The sequence below is a fragment of the Barbus barbus genome, assembly GCF_936440315.1.
Source record: "Barbus barbus genome assembly, chromosome: 30".
NCBI classification, from domain to species: domain Eukaryota; kingdom Metazoa; phylum Chordata; class Actinopteri; order Cypriniformes; family Cyprinidae; genus Barbus; species Barbus barbus.
This window is the reverse complement of record NC_136758.1, coordinates 10,606,499-10,628,482: the sequence shown is the minus strand read 5'-3', so window position 1 is coordinate 10,628,482 and position 21,984 is coordinate 10,606,499. Positions and strand designations below refer to the sequence as shown.

The following is a 21,984-nucleotide window of genomic DNA, read 5'->3' as shown; positions in this document are numbered from 1 at the left end:
AAATGGCAGTGAATAGAAAAGGATAGATAGGTACATGTATATTAATCAAAAGAAGACACCATATTGAATTTGAATTAAGCGATCAAAATGATACTGTGAGGAATAGCTTTGCAGACTTTACAAAGGCATGTGCTGTATTAAGGTCCGAGATAATTGGTTCTCAACTCAGGGGGCCAGGATCCACTAGGGGGCCTTAGCAAACTTCCAAGATATTTCATATTTTATTCATTTTTTTTTTTTTTTTCAAGAATCAGGGACTCCACGGTCTTGTTGTCATTTTTAGACCTCAAAGTCATGTAAATTAATAAATATTAGGCATTTCGATTGACAGTTTTATAGTTATGCCAAGTTTGGGTAAATCTGTGTCCATTAGTCATGAAAATTCATTGATTAAAAACCATGAAACCATGAAGAACTTTCAGCTCTTGCAAAGTAAATCCTTCAAATTAGAGTCAACATATTTGCGAACCACTGTCCTAGATCAGAACTCACAAAAACTCCATAAAACACTGATTTTTTTCCCCACCATTACTAAGCGGATTTTAGTGTGTTGCTAGCTTGCTATGCATTTATATCTGCCATTTAATGTGATCAAGTGAGACCTGATTGTGGTCCAAGAAAGCACCATTCCAGATGTAAATGGGCCTAAGATCTTAATCCCTAGATATGAATGATATGGTTCCTCTTTCCCTGCTGGCACCTACATTTCACTGCTGGTTATACTCTGTATAATTGTGTATGTGACAAATAAAAAAAATCTTGAGTGTAGTTTACATGGGTTTTTCTCCTCAACAAGCCTTGTGGTGTGGGGTTTCATTCATGACTGTGACAAACAGTGCACCGAAGTGCAATACTTTTAGTTAAGTTCTATGACCTTGAGTATGATCAATAGTAATTGTTATAGCCTTAGGGGTTGTTCACACAGAAGGCATTGTTGTGTTTAAAATTGTAAGACGCAGGGCAGAAAAAATAAGAAATGAAGAAAAAAGTCTCAAGCACATTTTTTAAAAGTTGAAAAACTTAAAAACTTAACTTGACCACCACATTTTTAGAACACAAAGGACACAATTGCAGTGGTCAAAAATGTAATTTTTGCATAATAGCAATAAAAATTAAATGCAAAAATTCTTTAATGAAATGCAAGTGTTCTGTGTGAATGCTCCCTTAGCATTACTATTAGCTTGTCTAATAGTGATCCACTGACACTGGTTTTTCAAATTTCATTTGAAATTTTATTTCGAATATGTTCTGACTGGATGGATGATTGTTTATATACCGTATTGCATTACATTATGATATATATGATATGAAGTCACAAAAAAATTGCTTAGGTGCTGTATGCAACTTTTTTTGACTACTAAAAGGTGAAAATATAAGTTCACATACTTGTTTCTCTGAAAAAAAACAAAAACAATCCTAACAGCCAACTATACTACTTTGAAATGTGTTAAGTGTTGGAATTCCTGTTTTTTGTTTTGGTCTGTGTGATTCCACCCACTGCCAATTTACCCAGTATTACACTAGTCAGAATTTGAAGTGGATCAAAACCGTCTACCATCAAAGTTGTTCTAAAATCTAAAACCTAAATGTGTTCTTGTCTTAGGATAACTTTGATTAACTTTTATTGATCCACTTCAAATGTTGACTACTATGTTTCGACACCCCGAGTTGCCAGTTTATGAAAAACACAGCGGTCACAAATTCTATCCAACCTAAAGAACCTTGGCATCCGTCTAAAAAGCTCTATGACCAGAGGCATATTAAAACATGGCTAAATCAAATCAACGTCATCTTCCGGTGTCAATTGTGCTTATTCCTGTTGCGTGTCCTCAATCTGGCAACCCATGTGTGGAAGCAGGAGAAACAGCTCTGTTCAGTATTTTGGATTTGAATCATAATACCATTCAACCACTAGCTGTCAATATTGCATACTGCACCTTTAAATGGTATGAAGGGTAAATAATTTTAAGTAAATAATGTTAGAAATATCTAAAACCGATAATGTTCCAGTAGGTGGAACACTAGGGAGTCAATATAACTGTGGCTCAGGTGCCATTTTATAACTTTCATGTTATGGCCAATAACCAATAAATGGCTAATATCAAAAACGCCTACGGTATTGAAATTGAAATTGAAATTGAAAACCATTGGTGCCTATATAACTGTCAAAATCGGCCGAGTAGCAACAGCATGCATCACATCTGTAATAATATTAATAAGGGTGGAAAAATGAAGGTCGTTAATGTTTATCTTTTCCCTTTGACTATTAGGAGAAATAGAAGAGGAGATAGAGAACACTGAAATGGTGGATCTCCCAGAGAAACAGAAGCATCAGCTGAGACACAGAGAGCTCTTCCTCTCCAGACAGCTGGAGTCTCTGCCCGCGACACACATCAGGTAACCTACAAAAAGCTTTGTCTATATTGAGGATATGCTTCATTCTGCTGTGTTCTCTCTAGCAGCTGATTGGCCTCGCTCTCATTAGCGTCTGTGTGAGTCACACATCTCACGCACATACCGGCTCCCTTCAGTCTTTTTCATGTTCTGGCCTAATGGAATCCCCAGCACAGGAGAGTATTAACCTCTCGTTCATTCACGCCGCTCTTTCATCGCTACAAATTCAGCGGAGAGCAATTGAAGATTGAGTCAATCTCGTTTTTGCTCAAGGGCTTGTATTTTTCGTCAAGTCATCTCTACATGTGAATAGAACCATTTAATGAGGATCATGCCCACTTTTATTTTGGAAGTTGCAATGAAATCGATGTTCTCAGGAAAGCGGCCATTCAGCATGGGCTGCCCTTTAAACCACCACATCCATTCGTGTCCTACTTACAAACATGGGGTGCTGGCCAGGTCATGTCTGACTCATGTAAATCTTCTTTTGAGTTTGTGGAGACAGTCAGACTCATGGGTGGAGTGAGCTTGACCTTTCTGGATGAACAGGTTCTTCACTGTTGTTTGGTGATGGAAGGTGGACGGCCAGCATCGACTCTCTCAGGGGTTGAAGCGATTCATCAAGTGATTCGAATTTTCCTTCTGTTTACTCTTTTGCAGTGACCCAAAAACATGGACAAGGATTATGTTTGGAAACCTCTTTATTTAAAAATAGAGCTAATAGTGTTTAAAATGTAACTGGCATTAAACACGACAACAGACTTAAATGAAGTTCAAAATCAGGATTTACTCAAATCTCATGTGAGGACTTTGGGAAACATTTCTTATTCAGAATTGTTTTGTTTTTGAGGAAAATATCTAATTATACTTAAAACAAGATACACTGAAAAGAATATCAGATGATAATAAATCTGGTTGTTAGAAACATAAACTTAATTCAAAAGGAAAAACAAGTTTAATTGATCAACTTAACTACATTTTCAAAATAACAAGACTTAACAGCTACTGTCATTTTACTGATGTGAATTGATCTTGTTTTAAGGATATTTAGATATATTGAATAAGAAAAAGATTTTTGCAGTGTAGCATTTTTAAAGTGGTATTTTTGGCCATTTTGCCACAATTTATGTTGATTTACTGGAAAAAGAGGCCAGGATGTACAATTTTCATATATACGCCAGCTTTATTGTCCTGTGTAACTTTGTTGGTCTGATGTTTTCTAGGTCTGTTTTAGCTCTGGAATCTGTCAGGAGTACTAATTCATGCAAACTTAATCAAATAAAGTACAAATAAAAATTTAAATGATTGACTTCTAAGAAATTCTAAGCATCGGATCTTATGTCTTAATATCTTGGGGACCAGGTTTGTTTTAGTTTTTTTTTAATACTTTTTCAAACTTTATACAAACTTTATACTTTTGACAGGTGTACTTTCAAAAAAGAAGACACTGTTGTTTTGATATTTCACCATTATTTAAAACAAATTATAAAAAAAAATGGTTAAACTTTATTTCGATAGTCCACTTTAGACATTCTACTAACTATAAGTAACTTTATAACTACATGTCAACTAATTCTCATTCATTTGCAACTACATGTCTACTAACTCTCAGTAGTGTAGGTTTAGGGTTAGTAGAACAAGTTGACAGTCATAGTCTCATAGTCAGTATGTTGTATGTTGTGGACCCATCAAAATAAGGTGTTAGAAGATATTAAGCAGACAGTCTACTAATACTCTAATGACTGCTAGTTGACATGTAGTTGCAAAGTTACTTACTTGTTAGTAGAATGTCTAAAGTGGACTATCGAAATAGTGTTACCAAAAAAATGATCAAAATAATCATTACTCACAGTTAGACAAGCTCCTGTGAATGAATACACCTGTTTAATTACAACCAGCTAGGAAGAATGGTCTGTTTCTGATAATTTTGGCTTCAAATATTGAATGAGAGTCCATGAAACAAGTTTTAACATTCTAAATGGGATATGTTTTTAAATGTAATGAAATAACAAATGACAGACTGTAAGTAAGATTACTGTACTATAATACAGGCATTTCTGAACCACAGCCAAACAGCAAAATTCTGTCCAGCAGTAGTGTGAATAAACTGTGAAGCAATTCAGATCTATTTAATGGCATATGTGATTCAGTCCATCACTAAAACTGTGTGTTATGTTGTGTTTTAGGGGGAAATGCTGCGTTACACTTCTGAATGAGACGGAAGCCCTCAAGTCCTATTTAGAGAGAGAGGTGAGTGCCACCACATGCTGTTTCTACGCATGTGCAAATGCTTTTGTTTTTTCCCTCTTGTAGACATACTGTGAACGGAGAGTGAAATGTTTATCTGACATGTGTGCGCCTGTGTGTATGAGAGCTAGTTCGAGTCCCGATCCAAATGAATAATTCAGTGTGTTGACCCAGTATGTTCCTCCTCATATTTAGTAATGAGGAGACTGGAGACTCTACAAAGAGTCAAGCTGGTCCTCTAATATCTCAAACACTGGCCTTCACCGGTTCATTTGTCTGTGTTTATATTAAAGGCTAGGAACATGCTTTACGATTAAGCTTGGTCACTGCATTACAAGCGTGCTGTGCTTGGTGTGCGTTCTTGTCTTTGATGCAACGATGCACAAAATTAAGCTTAGCATGTGTATACTTTAATGCAGTATGTTTTTGGCCTTAATTAAGGTGTCTCTTGGTTTTGCAGGATGCCTTTTTCTATTCTCTGGTATATGACCCTCAGCAGAAGACTCTGCTGGCTGATAAGGGAGAGATCAGAGTGGGAAATAAGTACCAGGCTGACATCACTGACCTCTTGAAAGAGGGTAAGACGTCCTTATTGAGTTAAACATGGTCAAAGCTCTGAGCTCTTCAGATGATACCATTAACACCACATATTTTTTCATATTTTCTCATCTTGTATTTCTCTTCATCACTCATCATATTAACATTGAACAAAAATATCAAGCAGCACAAGTGTTTTCAACATTGAAAATAATACATAATGAGTAGCAAATCATCATATTAGAATGATTTCTTAAGGATCATGTGACACTGAAGACTGAAGTAATGGATGCTGAAAATTCAGCTTTGCCATCATTGAAAAAAATTAAGTTTTGAAATATATTTAAGTAGAAACACTTATTTTTTAATTACAATATTACTTTATTTTAGTCAAATTGTTGAGCATAAGAGACTTCTCTTATGCTCAACAATTTGTTGACATAAGAGAGAAAAAAAGCTTTTTGTAGGGCTGTCTCCATTCGTCGATTTTTAAAAATCATCGACTTCATTTTGTTCGCGTCGACTAACCGGCAAAATACCGGAAGTGGCGCATTTCATTTTATTTGTAAAATCACTCTGGACCCCTCACATCCAGCACACTCCCTCTTTGAACTATTACCATCTGGTCGACGTTACAGAGCTCTGTGCACCAGAACGACCAGACACAGGAACAGTTTCTTCCCTCAGGCAATCCATCTCATGAACACTCAACAATAAACGTGGAGCACACAATTATAATAAACTATCCATTCACCAAATTCACTCACTTATTTTTATTTTCTCATTTCTAATTTGCACATACTTGACCTGTACATACATAGTTGTCTATATTATATATTGTGTTTTTGCTGCTTCATACATTGCCTATTTGGATATTTGTATATTATTCTTTTAACTAAAACAAATTCCTTGTATGTGTAAACATACTTGGCCAATAAAGCTGATTCTGATTCTGATTTCACTGACGCGAATCCATAAAACATATTACTAATTATTAGGCTATTTTCCAAGGCTGCATGATATATTAAACCCATTTAAAAATCATAAGCATAATTGTGAATTCACAAACGCTATGATTTAATTAAATAATTATATGCGATGCAGTTCACACAGAATATGCGCTTTAATTATTTACATGCATGTAAGTTACGTACGTGCGTCTCACAGCGGCTCCGTTCATAGTAGCTCCACAAAAACTGTTATCATTTACACGTGTTGAGCGTCTCATACTCATCTCTGCATGTTGTTGTGAGTTTTGGTTTATTATAACGTTCATCTGGGAACGCAACGTGCGCCATTTCATCAGATTTGTAAGATAAATAATTCATAAATCTACGCAAACACAGGAGAATACATCGCGATTTCAAAATAAAAGCTCAAACCCTCACTCTTGAGTTTACACGGTTTGATGTCCACATATTCATTTAATTAATCAGCGGCTGTAGCATTTCTCTCCTAAAGAAATGGCCAAATATTAAAGATTAAGTGTACATTTGAATTAAATGGTGCTTGGTCAATATTAAACGAGGATTAGATCGCTAATGTGTAAAAACAATCGCCTCCTGCAGGCCTTTGTTGTAATGCGTAATCTATATTAGCTCTATTGTTTATAATACATTATGCATTTGGTTGTAATGCGTAATCTATATTAGCTCTATTGTTTATAATACATTATGCATTTGAACAGTTTTGTTCAATAAAACCATATGATTTCTTGCTTTTGATACTTTATTTGAACTAACATCATTGCTATTCTATATGTATTTTAAGTCATTTTAAAAGCTCTTGTTCACCGGTTAGTTGTGTATAGGTTTTTTTTACTTCATTGTTGTATATCTGTATTTATGTAGCACCGTGGTCCTGCGAGGCACGACATTTCGTTCCACTGTATGTCCCCACATGTAGCGGAATGACAATAAAGCTCAACTTGACTTGACTTGCATCTATTTTTATTACCACAAAAAAAATTATTATAATTATAGGGCCCCATGAAATCCGTTTAATTTCCAAATTCATTTTTTTCCATTTTCATTTTTCTATACTCCGTTTTAATGGTTAAATTAAACTGTATTAAACAAAAAGCCTGTCTAATTAATTGAGTTTTACAGTTTTATCTGTACCAAATTCTGTTTTGGTTCCATAAAATTTTAATAATCAAAAGCATCTCCAATTAATTGATTTTATATTTTAAAAAAGGTTTTTTTTTTCAGAAATACTACACATTTACCTTTTTCACCTAAATAAATTCTGGTAAATAATATTTCTGGTAAATACTCTTTTAAAAAGTGTTTTATGATGATAATTTTATTATTAGTAGATTAGAACACATGGATATGTTGTCATTCTCACACTATAATGCTGAACCTTGATTTCAGTGATTTGGACTATGAGATGGACACTTGCTTCTTGCACTCTGTTGCACTTTACTTTTGCGTTAAAAAAGGATTTCATAGAAATTTGGCTTTCATTTGGTTCACTATAATATCTTTAAGTAAAATTGTTGATTTTCTGTGGGAAATTAATCATTTATATTAACCGATTAATCGATAGATTAATCTAAATAAAAATAATTTCCTAATTTCCTGGGACAGACATTTTATTTTTTAAATATACTGTTTGCTGATGACTGTTCAGTTACATTGAATAGGAACCAGAGCTTTCAACTTTACAAATTATTCAGACCGTTTGAGAAACAAAGCTTGCTTTTCCCAAAAGCATCATAAAAATAAGTAGATAATAGAAACCATTGCCACCCATTGCTTTCTAGAAAACACAGCTCAGATCGGTTTAATTTGTCCGCAAATCATTTAGAGCGGTTTGTGTGAACTGAATCAACTGATCCACTGAAAAGATCCAACACAAAGGAACAGTTTGATCATGAATCACCCCAATCAATTACAGATAGATGAATATCGCTTCTTATGTTTAGCATAAAAAGATATTTTGAAGAATGCTGGTAATCAAACAGTTGATGGAATAGTACTTCTTTCCTACATAGAACTGTATGTCACAATAGAGGAAAAAAGATGATTGCAATTTAATGCCCAATGGGAATCATCTCAAACTGCCAGATAGAGCCTAATTAAACATCCTGGTCATTATATTGGTCGCCCAGTACTAAATTAAGTTCACATTAGATAATACGATGTTCACATACGATGGCTTCAGGAAGAAAGTGAGACAAAAGTCTCATTTTAAAGCAGTGTCCTGTAGTGAATGTGATCTGTGGGTGTTGGTTTGTCAGGAGAGGATGATGGTCGGGAGCTGGAAAAACTGGAGGAGAAGGTGTGGGATCCCAGCCACCCCCTCACCGAGAAACAGATCGACCAGTTCCTCGTCGTGGCTCGGTAAGATTCTGCAGCGTGAACAAATTTGCTGTTTTTTTAGTGAACAGAACATTGAGTTTTAAAGACAATAAACAACAAAAACCTCAGCTGTGAAATTCTGAAGATGCCTCCCAAATAATATCAAATCTAATAGCTCTATACCCTGTTATTTCAAACTGAATATTTAGCTTGCTCTCACTCATTCTCTTTCACATTTTTCCCTCTCTTTCTCAAACTTCCCCAACCCCCCTCCCCTGTAGGTCTGTGGGTACGTTTGCGCGGGCTCTAGACTGCAGCAGTTCAGTTCGGCAGCCCAGTCTGCACATGAGCGCTGCGGCAGCCTCCAGAGACATCACACTGGTACGGCACATCTCACATTCTCACACTCTCGCACACTCCACACGCTGCTGGAAGACTTCACACTTTAGTTAAGCTCAGCAGGTTCATACTAATTAATGGCAGACATTTACAGAAGAAAAAAAAAAAACTTGAACCTTTTTGGATCATTTGTCCAATTCTGAAACTGGTTGTAAGTGCTATTACAGTATAATATATAAATATAAATATATAATTTATTGTGAATTGTATTGTATGTTGTATTGTAGCCAGATAATATGAATTATATTATATTAATCCTGTCATAAACGAGGCATAATGTCTTTTCTCATCTTATTTTACAATTTCAAATACAGTCTAGCTAATACAATTCATAATACCGAACGTCCCAGTGATGGTTTTTCATCATGATATTATTTTCATCTTTTTTTTTTTTTGGGTATGCTACTCTGTTCAAATCTCATCTTTTCTTATTATCTTTGTTGTTGCATGTTATTTAGCTTTTGTCTGATAACCTGGACGGATAACCTGCAATATCAGACACTGGAAACTCATGTTTGTTTTTTTGTCTGAAAGAGAAAATAGGCTGCAAATTTTAACAGAAGTAATTACTATCAGATAACAGTATTTGGAGAAGCAAGATGTGCATGAAAAAAAGAATCCAGTTTTAGTTCATGTAAATGATGATGATATATTGATAGAAAAGAGATTACACTGAAGCATATTGCAAGTGCAATTATAAATTCAGTTTGTATCCATGAACTAGCGCAGGGAGTGAAAGGCTGTTTAAACTAACATCTTGTGTATTACATAAAAAAGGAACCAGCTCTCATGTTCCTTTCTTTTAGAAAGGGAAAATAAACCTTTTGTTTTTTTTGTGTATGTACAGATGTATTTATATCAGCCAAAACTCAATTTAAGATTTAGAGATTGTTGATAGTATTCGGTCATAAGTCAACAAAAACATCTACTCGGTTTGTAATAGTTTATTTAAAGTCCAAATTGTATTAAACAGCCCAGACTGAATAATTACATGACTAATTGTACTGTTTTGAAGTTCATTCAACATTTTTAAATATTGTTGGAGTATAAATGTTATTTCATTGACACAAATTCAAGGGAAAAATGTGTAATGAAGTATACAAATACATTATAATGGCTTGCTTTATTAATTAAATGTATAGTTATTTCAAGCAAAGTCTATTTTAAAATGAGCATTTTTTGGTTTAGGCGTCAGTCTCTGTGTTTCCATTTTGCATAAAGGTAAAGCGTGCCAAAGTTCACCAAAAATAATTATACAAACAAGAACTCTTACATGCAGCTTTCATGAATGCCATTGGTTGAGTCCGTGTTCCCGTCAGGATGCTCTAACTCATAATTTTAGTGGCAAAATGTGATTTGAATTTAAAGTGCACAGTGATCATAATCATCTCAAATAATCACAATTAGATCAAATAATCTCCACCAGGCGATTACGTAATAATTGCGACAGGCCTATTGCCAGCTCTATGTTCTGTTTTAGCTTATAGGCTGTACGAGAAGAACATCAGAGCATGGTTTTTACTCTCCAGCCACCCAACTCTGCCCGTTGTGTACAAAACATGAAGGAAAGACGCAAGAGGGCCACATCCCCATGCATAAACATACACACTCTCATGCTGCCCACACAGTTCCTCTTCATCTAGTGTCAGTGTTGTGTTCTTCTCAGGATTGAGCAATTGCGATTTTCTGCTTAAAACAATGGGGTGTTTGGTGATGAATCTTGGATTTGAGCCATCATTTATGATGTATTTTTATTTCAAATTAAATTTTTTCAGTTTCACGCCATGGACACGTTGCATAAGAACGGCTACGACATGACGCGGGCCATCGCGGCGCTGGTACCCCAGGGTGGGCCGGTGCTCTGCCGGGATGAAATGGAGGAATGGAGCGCATCCGAAGCCAACCTGTTCGAGGAAGCGCTCGAGAAATACGGCAAGGACTTCAGTGACATCCAACAAGACTTTGTAAGTTTGTTTACGCAAGCAGAAGGGTAGTCAGACTGAATTTCTTCAGTTTGTACTACAGCATAGCGTGGCTTTGAAACGATTTGAACAGCATATGCTAAGGTAATTGTGGCAGTAATGACTGATAAACTGCCTTTGTTCAGGGGACAGCGAGTGTGCAAAGTGTGCGTTTAACTGTGCCATCTGGTGGTCGATGGGTGTATGTGCAGCATTGAGTGTTTCGGCTCTGGGTTTCTGACAGAAATCTCTACTTGGAGAAACAGGGAGGAGCCAGGCATGGAAAATGGGCACACCCTAAAGAAGTTAACCAGCTTATTCAGGGACAAAAAGGATGGGAAATGGAGCTGGATTTCTTTTTTCCATCAACAAATTTGCTCTTAAAAGATTCCTCTCACCAAAAAAGAAAACTGTCATCATTTACTCACTCATGGATGTTGCTTTTTAAATCCATACGATTTCCTTCTGTGGAACAAAACAATTAAAATGTTTAAGAATTTTCATGCAAAAACACTTTTAGTTATCCAAAAAAAGCTCCATATGACTCATTTCAAATCTTCGGAAACCATATGAAAACTATTTATGAAACAGACCAAAATTGTAATTAATATTCACTCATAATCTACACCTGTAAGCTGCAACTCGAGAGCAGCTGCATCTGTCAGTGATTTGAACAATTTTAATGTGTGAGACTCGTTCACTGATCCATTTCTCAAGTTCAACTTAATGATCTGACTCTGTGATCTAGTCACAGTGGTTCCGAGTGGTTCTAGGAATGTCATTCCGAGCACAGACTTTTGTTCATCTTCAGAACACAAATGAAGATACTTTTTAATATTCTCTCTTCCTTTTTTGTCCATTTATTAAAAGTCCATGTAACCAAAACTTTCACACATTGAAAAGACATTGTGTGTGTGTATGTGTGTATATGTGTATATATATATATATATATATATATATATACACACACACACACACACATATACACACATATATATATATATATATATATATATACACACATATATATATATATATATATATATATATATATATATATATATATATATATATATATATATATATATATATATATAGTGGCATGTGAAAGTTTGGGAACCCCTTGCAGAATCTGTGAAAATGTGGATAATTTTACCGAGAGATCATACTAAATGCATGTTATTTTTTATTTAGTACTGTCCCGAGTAAGATATTTTCCATAAAAGATGTTTACATATAGTCCACAAAACAAAAAAATAGCTGAAATTATTAAAATAACCACATTCAAAAGTTTGGGAACCCTTGGTTCTTAATACTGTGTGTGGTTACCTGGATGATCTATGACTGTTTTTTTGTTTTGTGATGGTTGTTCATGAGTCCCTTGTTTGTTCTGAACAGTTCAACTGAGCACTGTTCTTCAGAAAAATCCTCCAGGTCCTGCAGAATCTTCAGTTTTCCAGCATCTTTTGCATATTTGAACCCTTTCCAGCAGTAACTGTATGATTTTGAGATCCACGTTTTCACGCTGAGGATGATTGAGGGACTCAAACACAACAATTAAAAAAGGTTCAAACGTTCACTGATGCTCCTGAAGGAAACACGATGCATTAAGAGCCGGGGGGTGATCTCTCTTATTTTGGTAAAATTATCCACATTTGCAATGATTCTGCAAGGGGTTCCCAAACTTTCGATCCCCACTGTACATACATATACATATATATCTATCTCAACTCATTTTTGTGCGCGCGAGGCACATTCTTCTGCCCGTCGGGCAGGGCAGTGATACATTTTGGTAGCCCGACTGGAAATTTGCGAGCCCTGATATTTCACATAGCCTACATATGTTGTTGATCTTTTATTTACCATATTTGAGGTTCTCTAGTGATCAGTGCTTAAATGTGAAAAAAGCCTAAAATAAATCTGTTAATTTTGTAAATTGATCATGGCTCCTCAATTTATAGAGATTACTTTCACAATGTCTTTATAAAAGTCAAAGTATTGGTTTGCGTGGATGTTCAGTGGAGGAACAGAAATCTCTCAGATTGAAAATATCTTCATTTGTGTTTCAAAGATAAATGCAAGTCCTATGAGTTTGGAAAGACATGAGGATAACTAAATTGACAATTTTCATATTCTCGTTACCTACCCATTGTAAAAACGGGGTTAAACGTAATAAACAGCCATTTTGTTTATGATTTTAGTGAAGTGTTCATTCTAAATGATCTTTTATTTTCATATTCCAGCTTCCTTGGAAGTCTCTGACCAGCATCATTGAGTATTACTACATGTGGAAGACCACAGACAGATACGTTCAGCAGGTAATCCAACACTGCTGTCTCAAGTCTCTGTGAACAGGCTGAAAACCTAGATAGTTTTCACATTGAGACTAACTGGATCTTGTTTCATACAGAAACGATTAAAAGCAGCCGAGGCTGAGAGCAAGTTAAAGCAGGTTTATATCCCAAACTAGTGAGTATTTCAACAGGTCGAAGTTCAACCCTGGATTTTACATTTCACCATAAGCTTTGAGTGACTGCACTTTGACCAGATGAAACCCAGTAACCGTCATGGCCTTTTTTTCTACAGTAACAAGCCGAACCCTAACCAGTTGAGCGTGAACAGTGTGAAGCCAGGGCTCGTGAATGGAGCAGGGGTGCTTCCAGGATTACCAGGCCAGCCCGTCGGATTGGGCAGAGCATGCGAGAGCTGTTACAGTGAGTATTTGAGACACTCTCACGTACTTTGAATGTTAAAGTATTTTTACAGATAAGTCACGTTAGTCAAGATTTCTCCCATCAAAAAGAGTCGTCATATAGTTTTCCCTGACAGAATTAAAGGGATGCATTTTGGGTGAATTGAAGTTCACCCAAAAATGAAAATTCTGTCATTAATAACTCACCCTCATGTCGTTCCAAACCCGTAAGACCTTCGCTCATCTTCAGAACACAAATTAAGACATTTTTGATGAAATCCGATAGCTGCATAGACAGCCATGCAACTACCAAGTTCAAGACCCAGAAAGGTATTAAGGAAGGGTACGTTCACATCAAAAAAGTTTTTCTTTACTGTTTTTCACATACAGACAACAACATTGTCAAATCGATCTCATTCACACAGATTTGTAATAAAGATTTAAAATGCTGTATTATGCATGCCAGGCCAGTATTTGACGATGCCACTTTGTAAAGAAATATTACACAAACATATAATATGCATGCACCCAATGTCACCGTTTTCACAAATTTCCGTTTTTGTAGTTATATCGGTATTGCTCTTGGACACCCGTTTTCAAAAGTTTGCATTTTCAGACCCACTATATGCCTTTGTCATGTAAGTAAACGGCCAAAATGCATAAAATTGTGTAAATGCCCCTTAAACTAAAACTGTTAAAATTTGTTTTCCTTAAGTTTAATAAAGCTCAAATAGAAGTAAGATAAACTTAAATTAGAAAATAAAATTAGAAATGATCCCTTGGCAACTAAATAAAAGGCATTAATGAAAATAATTATAGTTAAATAGAAATATTGGGGCAAAAAAACAATAATGATGACAAAAGCACAGCAAAATTATTAATTTAAACTAAAATTAAAATAACTAAAAATAAAAAAAGCTAATTCAAAATATTAACAAATAGAAATAAAAATATCACTATAATAACACAATGTAAATGAAATCTGTTATGATTGATTGACTACTTGAAATAATTGCACATGCAATAAGCAAGTAATAATGTCCCAACTAGTACAAGCTGAATACAATAAATTAGCTGAGCACTGATTTGATTTTTATTTATTTCTAAAAACAGATAATAAATCCCGTTTTTTAATTATATGTCAGCTTTTATATTATTTCAGGTTAAAGGTTAAACTACAGCGAGGGGAGTTGGAAGGAGATTTATGTGTTTTGTTTTTGTGTAGCCACTAGCTCGTATCAGTGGTACTCATGGGGGCCGCCCAACATGCAGTGCCGACTGTGTGCCTCCTGCTGGACTTACTGGAAAAAGTACGGAGGTCTGAAGATGCCAACCAGACTGGATGGAGAGAGGCCCGGACCCAACCGCAACACGGTGGGTGTAAAGTGGATTCTCTCCAAACATGCTCCACGGGGCTCCGAGTCAATTCTTGACATGAAATTCGTGCTCTCTCCCCCGACTCGTTTTATTTAGTCTGTTTTTTCTTGTGCTGTGCAATTGTTTTATTATGCCTCTTTGTGACTGCTAAATGAATGCACTGAATGAGCGAAACTTTCTTTCATTTATGTTTAAAAGATGTTTAAAAGTGAAATTCATGGACTTTAACAGAATTAAAATGCAATATTTAGATTTCGCTGTCATCCAGGACTTGACTTTCATCTCGCTGTCTGTGTTCAGAGTCCTCACGGTCTGACCATGAGACACAGCGGAAGCCCAAAGTTTGCTGTTAAGACCAGACAGGCTTTCTACCTGCACACGTCTCAGCTGACAAAAGCTGCTCGACGTGTCTGCCAGGACCTGTTGAGATCCAGATATTTGGCCAGACACCCGTACACACCTGTCAACACTGTCGCTATCAAAGCAGAGTGTGAGTATCTGCTGTGAGATATGAATGGGATATTTCAAGTTTGAATTGCTCTGATGGTATTTCTTATTGTGGAATTTACATGTGAATCATGGGCTGTTTTTTAAACTAAAAATATGAATTTTAAAAAATTTAGTTTAAAACACATGTACCAAATTTTTGAAAATACACTTTTTTTGTTGTTGTATTTTTGTTTTTCATATGGTTTAAAAAAAAAAACTTTAATACTATTTAAATAAAAGTTTATATTTAAAGGCTCAAAAATGTTATGTGATGTAACCAAGTAAAAAGTAAAACAAACTTTTTTTTAAATTTATATATTAAGGCGATCTGTTTTTTTTTTTTGTTGGGAGTTGTACCATATGCCATTTTGACATTTCACAACATGAACTTCATTTTACAACCTTAACCAGTCACAAAAAGATAAAATATTGTTTATTTATATTTGATATTTTAAGATATTGATCCTGTCACAGTCTTGAGAATCTACAGGGATCCTCGTCATTATTATTATTTTTACCCTGCATGTTTCTGTATATTGGTTCTACCACAGGACTGATTTGATAGATAAATGTTTTTATACATTTTTTATATTCTTCATAATTTTCCAGTATTAATGCATTTTAAATCTCCTTCACTGTTTTTAAAAAAATTAATTCTGCTAAAAGTTTACAATAAGTTGCATTAGTTAACATTAGTTAACCAAATTAGTTAAAGTAACAATGAAAATACATTTATACAAGGCAAAATACAAGGCATTTATTAATCTTAGTTACTAAAAAGTTGTATCTGTTAATGGTATTTAATGGACCAGTGCTAACATGGAATAACAATGAACAGTTGTATTTTTATTAACAAAAATACTGTAACAAATGTATTGCTTAGTGTTAGTTAATGCATTAAATATAGTTAACAAATGGAAACTCATTGTAAAGTGTTACCGAAATTCTAATAAAACAAAATTATGTATATGTGAATACAAATTTACAAATTATGCAAAACTATCTTTACTGCATTCTTTTAAATACGCTTTTTGTCTTTTTGTACCACCCTGAATCGCCTGGATGAATATACATATTCATAAAATAAATAAACTGCATTTTTTTGCATTTTTATTTCTTAATTAAAAAGAGACTTGTGTCATTGACCCTGTACTGAATTACCACGGAAATTTGAACCTTATTAGAATACATAATTTTAATGGAATTCCTTTTTGACATATTTCAGGTGCGGTTAGGTTGCCAGATATGTCCAAAAAGCCTCCATCTCTAAAGCAGACCGTAAGGAAGCCTTTAGAGTCAGTGGTTAGATATCTGGGTGAGTGAAGCTGTCTTTCCTTCAAAATCTTTTTTCAGATTTTCAAGCAAGCTGATTTTAATCATGTGTTTTGAAATCATGTGTTCCAGAGGCCCACCCCTGCCCACCCAAATTAGATCCTCCACGAGGAGCCACCATTTCCATGGGCAGCCTGACACCCATCAAATCCACACCAATCCTCAACAACGGCTCCCCAACCATCCTGGGCAAACGCAGCTACGAGAAGCACAACGGTTTGGATGGTAAGCCATCGTCCGGTTTCTGTGCTGCCCACACAACACACTCTCTTCCTACTCTTCTTGCGAGGTCTCATTCACTTGTCTTAAACTCTCCCACTTGTATCTTCACCAACCCCCATACAGGAAAACACGCATACACACGCGCTACTTTAATCTCTGAATGGCTTTCAGGGTTGTCATGGTAACGGATCAGCAGTGACTCACATGGATCATTAGTCCTGCGGGAGATCAGACCCCAAAACACAGACTAAAGGCACCGTAACCGTCGATTCAAAAGGAGGGCTTCCCGAGCACGTGGCGCGGATGTTAGGAACACTTATGTATGCTCCCCTGTCACATTGTGCTTCATTACCCTCTTGTCTCTATAAAGGCTTTGGAGGGAAACCAATGTTCAGCGGTTATATAAATTCCTGATGAGCTTGGCACCATTCTGTCCAAAGCAGCAAATCCTTTTTCTTCACCCCCATGCTACTTTTCAGATTGCTTTTACATTTGGGGTCTTAATGCACATATTGATGTGGTTGTGATAAATGGCACATGCTTGTTTCCATGTTGCTGTGCTCAAACTTGGTCCTTGGTGGTGTGAGCCACATGCATTATGTAAAGGATGGGGTTAGCAGAAAAGTGCATGTAGTACCTCTTAGAACCAATAGGGTGAACGGAGTCTGGAGTCTCAGTCAGAGGCGTCATGCCCATTCAAACTGAGGGGGCACATGGATTTTGAAGCTTCCAAAAGACAAAAAATAGCCAAATAATATTTTTTACATTTCATACAATCACACGAGCGTGATTAGAACGTGCAGTGTTGCACAGCATCAGCTGCAAAATTCTAATCTGCATTCGTGCTTTGGCTGGCGCTGAGCCAGAGTCAGCTCAGCGCATTATAACCAATCACACATGATTCTGTTGAGCTTATGAATGCAGTAGCCAATCAGAGGCGTTCAGATGAGTCATCGCTGAAATACTGGTGTTCTGTTCACTCTCTTGCTGAAGGAATTCTTTTCTCTGACGGTTCTCTCATCAGAAACAACAAATTGCAGATGTGTGTACGAAGTAGGTCATTCATTTCACAGAGTAAACAGCTTCAGTGATTATAAAAAGTTTTGAGAGTGCTTAAAATGTTCTTTGCTTTCTTTCTGCACAATGAAAGTATCATAATTAGTAAATTACAATGTTTTTATTAAACTCACATTAAGCACAAAGTCAGTCGTATTAAAAATATTTTATGGCATGACACCCATTTCTCCTCTGACAAGTAATATTTAGAAATGCACACTATATTTAATATGTTGTACACAATACATATTAGGTTAACTGAGACTTGTTATAGCACTTGCATATCATTGATCTTTTGTTGATTTTGATTGTTTCCATTGTCCTCATTTGTAAGTTGCTTTGGCTAAAAGCGTCTGCTAAATGACTAAATGTAAATGTATTTGTATAGCTTTAGTATTTTCAAATGCAAACAATATGTAATGTACAGCAGACAATACAAAATATGTACATACATTATATATACAGTTGAGGTCAAAATCTTACATCCCCCTTTCAGAATCTGCAAAGTGTTCATTATTTTACTAAAATAAGAGGGATCATACAAAATGCATGTTATTGTTTATTTAGTACTGACCTGAATAAGATATTTCACATAAAAGATGTTTACATATAGTCCACAAGAGAAAATAATAGTTGAATTTATAAAAATGACCCCGTTCAAAAGTTTACATCCCCATGATTCTTAATACTGTGTTGTTACCTGAATGAACCACAGCTGTTTTTTGTTTAGTGATAGTTGTTCATGAGTCCCTTGTTTATCCTGTACAGTTAAACTGCCTGCTATTCCTCAGAAAAATCCTTCAGGTCCCACAAATTCTTTGGTTTTCCAGCATTTTTGTGTATTTGAACCCTTTCCAAAAATGACTGTATGATTTTGAGATCCATCTTTTCACACTGAGGACAACTGAGGGACTCATATGCAGCTATTACAGAAGGTTCAAACGCTCACTGATGCTCCAGAAGGAAAAACCATGCATTAATAGCCAGGGGGTGAAAACTTTTGAACAGAATGGAGATGTGTACATTTTACTTATTTTGCCTAAATATCATATTTGTTTCATTTAGGACTGCCCTTCAGAGGCTACAGAAGATACTTACATGTTTCCCAGAAGATAAAATAAGTTAAATTTACCCTGATCTTCAAATTCAAAAAGTTTTCATCCCCCGACTCCTAATGCATGTTAATTGTTAGGTGTAAATGAATTTTACCAACAGGTATAGATGGATTTATCTCCTCTCTTTCTCTCTATATGTGTGTCAGGGTCCAAACCCAAAGTTCTGACTCCTCAGTGGGAAATAATGGCCAAGAGGGTGTCTGAACCAAGCCGAACTCCCTCTGGCCTGCAGGATGAGGTTCATGAGCTGGACTGACTTCTGCTTTGACAACTGACTGCTACACTCTGACCAGATGAGCAGGTACAGCTCTCATGACCATTTCTAATGCACATTTTCTCAACAGGTACATTTAGTAGATATTCTAATAAAATTGAGCTTTAAAAATGCTTTCAAAAAACCTTCCATCAGATGTTAAATATGTATATACACTACTGTTCAAAAGTGACAGTAAAGGCATTTATAAAGTTACATAAGATTTCGGTTTCAAATAAATGCTGTTGTTTCGCACTTTCTTTTCCTATAATAATCTTGAAAAAAATTGTTCATGGTTTCCACAAACATTTTAAGCAGCACAATTTTTTTTTTAACATTAATAATGATCATTACTATATAATAACATTAAAAAAATACTCCTAAATTTTAATCTTTCTGGCCCATATAATTAAAAAAAAAATGTAACCCTTCAAACTAGGGCTGTTAATTAATTACATTTTTAATGTATAAATGTTGTTTATAACTTAGAATTCTGCAAATTACATAATTTCAATAAAAAGTAATTAATTGTTTTTAATACTCTAGATCCAGTATATTAAAGCAACAATTGGTGTCTTGTGTTGTATTACAAACTCTAAAAGCAGCTCTTTAATGCTCAATTTTCAGGTGACTCGAGAGATTTTATCAGCTCTCAGTGACAGATGGACCTAAGAAAGGATCTGCGGTCAGAAAGCCCTGTCCAGGCGGCCCATTTTTACAGCTGAAGCCATTGAAATGACTGCAAAGCCCTGATGTCTCCATGGGTTAAAACAGCCTGTGGCTAATCGCAGGACTGATGTGATTGTACAGGACTGATTATTATTATTTACCATCGGCTGTTACTTCTGTCATTGTAATTATTATAATTATTACAATTATTATTACTGTTCTTTTTTTTTTTATCAAGTATAACCATTTTCTTTTTAATGACTTGAGGAAATGTAAGAATCTTGAACGTTTCTTGAAACGACTTGCTCCCAAATCATAATGTAAAGGTGGGACGAACTGTCATTTTTGTCTCTTGCATTTTGTAACAAGACAGCTCCGCGCTGACATGAAGGACTATATGACGTTTCTCTTCATTTGGATGCTTGTATTCTCCGGTTCTGTTAGTCCGTCCTGCCACAGTGGTTTAAATTATTCAGAAAGACAATGGAACGTTCTTTTTCTACCTTTTTCACGAGTATTGCAACTGCTCCTAAATGTAATTTCTCTTTTGTGAATATGTAAATGAAAACAGGAGGGAGGCGTTATTGTACAGTGGTGCATTTTGGGCCTTTGGTGGTTATCAAAGCTTGTTGTAATGGATTTGCCATGCACAGCGTATTCTTTGAAATGTCTTTTTGTAAGGAAACCTCCCCAGCGCTCTCCTGCATATACGGAGAGGGGATGGGAACTTTGAAAAGGTACTACCCCATTAATACAATGATCCACCTTCTTAAGAATGAGCTTGTATGGGAGTGTGGTGTTTAAGTTATTCCTCACGTATGCACGCAGCAAAAAACTTGAGTGCTTCAGGCCAGGGATATGTGATACAACCCAGTTTACTCTGCAGTTGGCTTATCAAATATTGATATCTTTAGGCCAACGCAGAGCTTCGCACACTCATCACACACTTTCCTTTTTTTTTTTTTAAACATTAAAATGATAAGGATGTAAACACTTACAACAGACTGTAGTTGTAAACATTTTTGGAAAATCTCGAAAAGTAATGTATAATTTGACACTTGCAACCAAAGATACTGAGCTTAGCAGTGTAAAGGATGTATTTTTGGGGAATGATATTTTTATAGACACGTTTTCATGAACTGCCATCATATCTAAAGCAGAATAGGTAGAATATAAGCTAATTTCATTCCTTACAAAACGCGCATCAATTAGGAGTCACTTGTGATGGGAAAAAATGACACAACGGATATCAGGCGAACTACATTTTAATGCTTTTCATTTTTTTATTTAATCCAAAAATAAAAAGCTGTCGTTTACTCACCCTCATGTTGTTCCAAACCTGTATAACTTGTATTTTTTCTGTGAAATATAAAAGATATTTTAAGAAACATTTCAGTGTTTTTTTGTCCATGCAATGCAAGTCAATGGTACCAAACATTTGTTTACCAACATTCTTTAAAATATCCTCTGTTGTTTCACTGAAATAATCAAGTCATACGGGTTTGGTACAACAGAGCGTTGATTTTTGGGTGAACTGTCCCGTTTATTTAGGTCATATTTTCTAGAAAAGATAGATTATGGTCCTGCAGCCACAGGGTTTTATATATATATATATATATATATAAAACCCTGTGGCTGCAGGACCATAATCTATCTTTTCTAGAAAATATGACCTAAATAAACGGGATATATATATATATATAGCTGCGAGTAAAGTCCAGGATTTTAACATAAGACACCCCATACTTAATGTGTTAATTAAACTTAGTTGTGATATTGATATGCACCTGTGATTTTTAATTGATAATTAGTTTTTTATTGTTTTACTGCCACATAATCAAGCACTGTTTGACATTTGCTGTGCCTTGTGCTCGGTTGCATGGGCTCTATAGCCCTGGAGCAAAGGCACTTGGACTCGAATCTGACATGGAATCTT

At 35.5% G+C, this 21,984-nt stretch overlaps 2 protein-coding genes across 3 annotated transcripts in view; one reads left to right on the top strand and one right to left on the bottom strand.

Annotated features, from left to right (window-relative positions):
• The window catches only part of LOC306850607 (metastasis-associated protein MTA1-like), a 59,895-nt gene extending 38,462 nt beyond the window's left edge, over positions 1-21,433 (top strand). The window contains exons 4-18 of one of the 2 annotated variants that reach the window (XR_013782422.1): positions 2,271-2,397; positions 4,581-4,644; positions 5,102-5,219; positions 8,423-8,525; positions 8,765-8,864; positions 10,658-10,846; positions 13,087-13,161; positions 13,254-13,312; positions 13,430-13,557; positions 14,761-14,909; positions 15,213-15,402; positions 16,627-16,716; positions 16,806-16,958; positions 19,077-19,427; positions 20,007-20,819. Coding sequence is in view for 1 of the 2 variants with exons in the window: in XM_079386320.1 (XP_079242446.1) it covers positions 2,271-2,397; positions 4,581-4,644; positions 5,102-5,219; positions 8,423-8,525; positions 8,765-8,864; positions 10,658-10,846; positions 13,087-13,161; positions 13,254-13,312; positions 13,430-13,557; positions 14,761-14,909; positions 15,213-15,402; positions 16,627-16,716; positions 16,806-16,958; positions 19,273-19,382 (1,655 nt within the window). In the remaining variant the exon portion in view is untranslated. Of the gene's footprint in view, positions 1-2,270; positions 2,398-4,580; positions 4,645-5,101; positions 5,220-8,422; positions 8,526-8,764; positions 8,865-10,657; positions 10,847-13,086; positions 13,162-13,253; positions 13,313-13,429; positions 13,558-14,760; positions 14,910-15,212; positions 15,403-16,626; positions 16,717-16,805; positions 16,959-19,076; positions 19,428-20,006 lie in introns of both variants that reach the window. The other variant, XM_079386320.1, reaches the window with a different exon arrangement.
• The window catches only part of LOC306850608 (dihydropyrimidinase-related protein 5-like), a 618,334-nt gene that overhangs the window by 362,255 nt on the left and 234,095 nt on the right, over positions 1-21,984 (bottom strand). The gene's annotated exons all lie outside the window — the stretch shown is intronic.